The 7,601-nt window shown below is 42.6% G+C and overlaps 1 protein-coding gene across 1 annotated transcript; it reads left to right on the top strand.

Annotated features, from left to right (window-relative positions):
- The first annotated feature begins 248 nt into the window (after window positions 1–248).
- On the top strand, window positions 249–6,099 carry LOC139275586 (probable G-protein coupled receptor 139). Its single transcript, XM_070892757.1, has 2 exons — window positions 249–264; window positions 5,186–6,099. The coding sequence occupies exons 1-2, from the start codon at window positions 249–251 to the stop codon at window positions 6,097–6,099; spliced, it is 930 nt and encodes a 309-aa protein (XP_070748858.1).
- The last annotated feature ends 1,502 nt before the right edge of the window (window positions 6,100–7,601 follow it).

Below are 7,601 nucleotides of genomic sequence, written 5' to 3' on the forward strand. Positions count from 1 at the left end.
GACAGCACAGAAATTGGTTCAATATCTCGTTTTCATGAATGAAGCGAACAAATGCTAATAATTGTGCTTTACCACTAATGTCGGTGGACTCGTCGATTTGCAAAGCAAAATTCGAGTTTGTAAGTTTCTCGGCTACATTTTCTTCAATGTTAGATGACATATCATTTATCCTTCTCCGAACTGTATCGTCAGACAGCGGAATTTTTGCAATTTCTTGTTCTGTTTCATCACCAAGCATTATTTTGACAATGTTACGACTTGCAGGTAAAATAAGTGACACAGCTGTAGTATGAGGCTTCATTTGCTGCGCTATTTCAGCAACTTCATAAGAAGCAATTTGAACCTTATCTGACAACTTAACATTTTTTTCAAAATATTTCACTTGTTTTGATTGCGTTGCCATCAATCTCCTAAAATAAGTCTGATCTTTTGTTGTAAGATGTGCATGTTTCATCGTAAAATGACGTTTCAAGTTACTGGGAACCATTGCACTGTTCGACAGTTTTTCACCGCACACAACACACAGTGGAATGGGGCATTTTTCTTCTCCTGTCCATGAAAAACCAAACCTCAAATAATCCTCCATATATTGACGATGAATTTTGGATTTTTTAGGATTTGGTTCGGCACTGCTTGTACCGCCGTTGGTTGTAGGCCTACTGGTGCCACTTGTAGTGGCACTGTCATTGATATCTCCTTGCTCATTTTTATATTTTCTTATGATGAATTTGTCCATTGGAGGGGACAAACTTTATTCGTCTGAGTGATCCAAACTCCAGAAAGACACGAACTGAGTTTTCCAATTTCCAAACTCCAGAGAGTCCAGACAGAAACAAATCTAGAGTTGAACAGGAAGTTTTGATTTTGACTATGGTCAAAATATGCTAAAAGCCAACTCTCAAAAATCAAAGGAACCACTAGGGTGGCTAGGCCAGGTCAAATTGGATGATGCATACATCAAAGGAGCCGCTAATTACCACTATATCAGGTCAAAGCATCAAAGATGCCTCCAGTCCTGGCCACACATCAAGCTGCAGATCAATAAACAAAAATAACAAAATATAAATATGAATGTGGTTAAATGTAATTAAATAGTTTGTGATATTTTATTATAAAAACTACACTTTTTACTGCATATGTGTTCGACTCGTCTTTCATTTCATTCATCCAAATTAATAATCAAATTTTAAGCTTTTCACATGAAAAATGTAATACTATTGTTTTGGATTGGGGTGGCCAAGGCCCAAGTGCCCCCCCTGGCTACCTCCTTGGTACAGACGCACATACATACATACACAAACGTAAATATACATACACACGCTTATACACACACACACACACACACACACACACACAGTCTCATTCGATGGTAGGCACTCATACTTCTCTATCAGTAATGGGAGGGAGTAAAGGAATGGGGGGGCGAGGGGGGTCTGGTGTCGAGTACTCAAAGGAAACAACTTTTTCCAAAGGATTTTGTTCTGAGTATGGACATTTAAATTGTTTGTGTGTGCTGTCTCTTGTCATTATTACTTGTACAACTCAAGAACATAGTTTTTTTGATAATAGTAGAGAAAATAGATAGTTATTTTTCAATATTGGCAATGTTTACTACAGCAGTGGCGTCATACATATAGGTAGATGACATATGTGTGTGTCTGTCTGTCTCTCTCCCCCTCCCCTTCTGTTTCAGAATTAAATGGTTTGTGTTTCATTGTGAAATCAGCTAAAGTCCACCATACTTTTACACCATTTGGTAGCACACCTGCGAAGGGATCACGGCACACCAATGTGCCACGGAACACTGGTTGAGAACCACTGTCCTAGATTGTAACTCCAATTTGGGAATCATACTAGTCCAATTAGTGACCAGAATGAGTGATGAGCAAAGTAAAGAGCAGCACAATAAAAAGCCAGATTTCAAAACACGGGCCACAGAATGTTTCCGAAACATGACTATGAAGAATCAATGGTCTTGGCCTCGCTAAAAAGCTTACAATTATCTTCACAGAGACACAGCTGTCAACCTCGAAACATATATTTGGCAGGTAAGATCCATGGAGGTTTGAAATTGAACGAGAAGGCCAAATACTTGTAAAAATCTGCCAGTCGGAGACATTCACGCATCACAGCAGCGGGCAGATGAGGAGGAGCAAAGATTTCCAGACGATGCCTGTCTGACTTTCTCCGAGGTGCAAAGATTAGCCAGAATGTAATGTCAATTTCATTCAGCTGACACAAAAATAAGACAAACAACTTTGTGAATATAATGAGCAAATTCTTTATTGTTAGCAACAGTTAACTCGGAGTGTGCACTGCGGACAGCAATACAGAACCTGAAAATTATCTCAACGTAGTAACAGAAGTTGGTCATCCAGTCCCTCGAGTCTGTTCAGCCTTAGAGCCAGATCATGGCTTCTGTAACTCAACTCGATTTACCCGCTCTTGTTCCATATCCTTTGTTTCGTGTATGTAGACACCTTTAACAAATGACTCCCGAGGTAGGGTATGATACTTAAACTGTGTAGACCTATAGTCCTTTATTTGCAGCTCTTTGAGTGAGGACAGCAAGCTGTGAGCTCCTTTATATACTGGGTTACCTGCAGTGTGCAGGTAGCCCTTAGGTCTCCAGCAGCAGTACCCTCTGGTGTACAGGTAAGGTGTGTACAGTGTAAGGGTACATTCAGTGTTGCATAACAGTGTTACAGATATCACACAGTGAACAGGCAAGCATATACCCCCTTGATACATTTACCAAACACAAATCTGTCAATCTCAGTGTTTTAAATTATTTTGAATCAAATAATGTCAGCAAGAGAAGAAATCAGAAAGAAAATTAAGTTGGAAACACAGAGGGAATGAAAGAGGGGGATTGAATCACAGGGAGTGACTTCGCAAGACAAGTAGAATGAGGTTGAGGGGGAGAGAGTTCTGGACATTAATAGAGACAGAATGAGGGGCCATGACTGAAACAATATAACAGGGATTGTGAGAAAGTGGATAGTATGGCGATAGTGGTAGTAGCAGGACCAGCATGGGAGTACGGGAATGGGAGTACAGGGGATGCCATTAAAAATGTCACATTGATGAACTAGGATTTGATATTTTTTGTAAGGTGTGCTTGGGATTGCATTTTGCATGTAATGTTTTAAACATTAGAAATTGTGGCTCTGTCATTGCACCATTCATTGTTCCAAAAGGTTACTCAGCTGGTCGATGTGTAATGTTTCATCACCTCAATGACAGTGATAGTTAAACATCACATGGGAGCAAAACCTGTTTGTTCAAGTGTCTGTAAGTAATGTCAGTAGGGATGTGATCTAATTGTCCCACTAAGGGTTTACCTACACTATATTACTAGTATTTTAAGTTTGTTAGCTGATTGTTGAAATTTGAATGTTTTTATACAGCACCGAATAAAATTGTCTCCAATCAGAAATGCTTTCTTCACGAATTGCAGAGATAGGAGCCGTTTACTACCCTATTCTGACAGCAATTGGAGTACCTGGTGGGTGACTATCAGCAGCTATCATGTAACTAACAGAATGGTTAAGTGTTGTTGTCCGTGTTACAAACTTTGTAAACATTGCATGTTATTCTTCCCCGCTTTGTGATTTACTTAGAACATTCCATTCTTGTCTGGATGGTAAATGGACCGAGAAACTCAACCTTGCGATGTGCTGACCGGCCGATTCTGGGCACTGGGGCATTCCTTGCTGCCACCTCACCAGGCAGCGGTCAAACAGGCACATGTCACTCCTGACTGTAATCCACTGACTCCTGCTGAAGGGCGCACCTGGTGTGGGGATTGGGTTAGGAAGGATCGCCTGTGATTGTCGTGTTTTCCCAGGATCTATGCCGGCATGAGGCAGTGCCTTCAGGATAAAAGGACGGGGAAGTAATGGATTGTGCATCAGAAAGTAAACATGTGACAGAAACCGTCTCCCTCCTTTGAAGGTGCAACCTTGTTTTACCATCAACCTTTTGTCTCCAATATTATTTACATTTGGGCTAATTGGCTTTACAGGATCTTTTGTATATTTGATCTGAGAGGAATCTAGTTTCAGTAACTGTGTGTTCTTGTCGGCAATGTGAACAAATCAACCTTGGAAAGTGTTTCTCAGATATACTACCAAATATTTTATAGGGTGTGTTAACTATCTTATTCCATTCAGGTATTTTTACTTCCCGACTGGGAGATCGCGGATTGTAGTGATTTTCCGTCAGTAAACGGGCGGGACTTGGCCCGATTGTGGTTACATTGAAATGGTTGGTGGATCCGGTACTGCCCGTTACTGTGCAGACTCGCCCCATTAAATGTTAACTCTCCTTCATTATTTTAATTGAACAATTCTCACAGGCGGACTTCACCCAGTGACTTATCTGTTTGTGTAACTGAACCACTCGAGCAACAACACCTAGATTAACCATTGTCTGCCGACTCTCATTGTCCCTTTCCCTGAAGGCGGTTTCCGTATTGGGATTGGCTCTCACTTGGGTTCAGGAGGAGGCATTAGATGGAGAACAGGAGTGGAGTTCCGTGGTGATTTGTTCTTATACAGTGCAGTGTTTGGGACCGATCCCTGACCCGCGGATCCTGCTGCCCTTTGCTTTGCTCACACCTTGTGCTGAGGTAGAAAGACTGGAGCGAGTTTTCCTGGAGCAGCTTACAGAATGACATCCCTTGACATATTGTGTCATCATTCATTCACAATGCTCCACTACTGGGAACTGAATCAAATTAATTGCTTGCAGCTAACAGGCAGCAACTCAGTATCGTGCTGGTGTTTCCAATGTATTTTCAAAACTCACCGTGTCTGACATTGTGTGAGTCAATCAGTCGTTTTTTCCGTGTTATGGTTCAAGCCACATTTCGTTTCCTGATCTGTACTTCCTGATTTAACTCGCCTCTTGCTTTCAAAGTTGGTGGTGTCCCGCACGGCGGACCTCGCAGTGTCGGAATCTGCTCATTAAACTTATGTCAAGGGCCACAAGTGAAAAGGCAGCTGTGGGTGACCACTATCCCCGGAATAATCCGCAGCATGAGCTGCCCCTTCGGAAGAGGAGTCACAGGGAGAAATAACTCAATAAACACATTCACTGCCCGTGTACATCGCTTCAACTGATCGGTGATTTTTTAGTCTGGTTAATGATTTGACTCTTTCTTTATCTCTCCTTCTCACAGTGAACCTGATGGCCATCATAATCCTGTCCCGGGGAAAATGCGGTCTCTCCAAATGCATCACTCGCTACCTGGTGGCCATGGCAACGGCGGATCTGATGGTGATTGTCTGTAATGTGATATTAAATCGGATGACACAGCTTTATTGGTGGGACACTTTCCTGTTCTACACTCCTGTGTGCAGGTTCATTGTCTTCCTGGCTCCTGCTGCCATAGACAGTTCTGTTTGGTTAACAGTCGCTTTTAGCTTTGATCGCTTTGTAGCCATTTGTTGTCAGAAGCTGAAAACAAAATATTGCACCGAGAAAACCTCAGTGGTGGTTATAGTGACAGTGAGCACACTGTTCTGTGTGAAGAACACTCCCTGGCCCTTTGTTTATATCCAGTATTATTCACGTAATGGTATACCGAGGGGTTGCCGTTTATCAAGAAGCTTTTATGTTGTACCCACATGGATTGCATTTTCCTGGATTGACCAGCTGTTGACCCCACTGCTTCCCTTCTGTGTGATTTTACTGTTTAACGCTCTCACTGTCAGTCGCATTTTAGTGGCCAGCCGGGCCCGAAGGAGCCTCCGGGAGCACAGCAATGGTGGCAATGACCAGGACCCCGAGATGAGGAACCGCAGAAGGTCCATTGTTTTACTCTTTGCGATATCCGGCAGTTTTATCCTGCTCTGGGTGACAACCGTCGTATATTTCTTATATTTTCGAATTACAACCTCCTTTCAAAGGAGATATTTGTTTACCCCTTTTAGTGATTTTGAACAAGTGGCAATTCTGCTCCAGCTCCTGAGTTCCTGTATGAACACGGCCATTTACACAGTGACCCAGAGTAAGTTCAGAGAGGAGTTGCTCAATGCGCTCAAATATCCCTTTACTCTCATTGGTAAATTAATAAACAAGGAAAGCAGCTGAAGTGAAGCTCGAGCTGACTCCCCCAATATCACAACTCAACCCCATATCACAATTCTCACCCACATTTCCAGAGGGACTCAGCAACAGGACCAACAACATGTCCTTTCAATTCATTTATTGCCAAAACAATGTAAATATTTCCGTATTCGCGCCTGCAAGATTGCGAACTCTCGCGGAGCTGGGGAAGAGTGAGCTGCCGGTCAGATTCCAGCTGAGCACCAGAGTTAACAAAGCCCTGTTACTGACGTTTATGTAAAAGGCCTTTGCGAGTTCCTTGCACCAAATGGAAGCTGAAATATTTCCCGATACAAATGACAAACTTGCTCAAATTTGAATTGTTTAACATTGAATGTATAGTTGTTTGGTTTCACTTCTCAGACTGAATGATGCTGAAATAAAATATAAAGTTCATTTTGGGTGTTCATTTTATTATATCTACCGCGGGAGGAAGATTTGCTCTGGTCCCAATTGGTAAACATTGACCAGGTAATCTGTTCTAGTGATAAAGCTTGAAAGATAAACTAGGCCAAGACAATAGGGAGAATTCCCACCCTCCATCCCGCCACCCCGCTTCCCTTCCTCCAATGGTGCCCTGGCTCATTTACATCCACCGGAGAGGGCAGAAGGGCCGTGGATAAAGTTCTCATCCAAAAAGTCTCCGACAGTTCACCACTGCCTTAGCACTGCACTGAAGTGTCAGGCTAGATTATGTGTTTAAGTCCCTGGAGTGAGACTTGAACCCACAGCCTTCTGATTCACCAAAGAGTGCTACCATGGAGTCAGGGCTGACACTTGAGAAGGTGAGGGTGGGTCTTCTTGAACCGCTGCAGTCTTTATACTTTGAACTGTTTCATACCACTGAGTGCTCCTCGAGCCACATGCACGGCAGGGAAGCAGTCATCAACATTGGTTTAGGACTGGAGTCACTTATAATGACGTCAGCATTGCTTCCCTCAGATATTACAGAACCAGTTGGTTGTTTAGAGAAATTTAACAGCTTCATGCACAGTTTTAATGATACCAATTTTTTATTCAAGTTTACGGCACTGAAGGAGGCCATTCAGCCCATTGTGCCTGTGCTGGTTCTTTGAAAGAGCCATCAAATTACTCCTACTCCCCCATCGTTCCACATATCCCTGCAATTCTTTATTTTTGAAGCATGTATACTGTTCCCTTTTGAAAGTGATTCTTGAATCTGTTTCCATCACCCTTCCGTACAGTGCATTTCAGACCACCACAACTCACTGTGTAATAAATATGTTCTTAATTTCCCCCACCCCTGTTTTTCTCCAATTATCTTCAATCTGTGTCTATGGGTATCGCCCCTCCCACCGGTGGAAACAGTTGCTCCTGATTTACTCGATCACAACCCTCATGGTTCTGAACCGCTGCATTAATTCTCTCCTTAACCTTCCCTGCTCGAAGGAGAACAACCCCAGCTTCTCCAGTCTCTCCATGTAACTGAAATCCCTCATCCCTGATATAATTCTGGTAAATCTCCT

Source organism: Pristiophorus japonicus, chromosome 11, assembly GCF_044704955.1.
Source record: "Pristiophorus japonicus isolate sPriJap1 chromosome 11, sPriJap1.hap1, whole genome shotgun sequence".
In the NCBI taxonomy this organism is placed as follows: Eukaryota; Metazoa; Chordata; class Chondrichthyes; family Pristiophoridae; genus Pristiophorus; species Pristiophorus japonicus.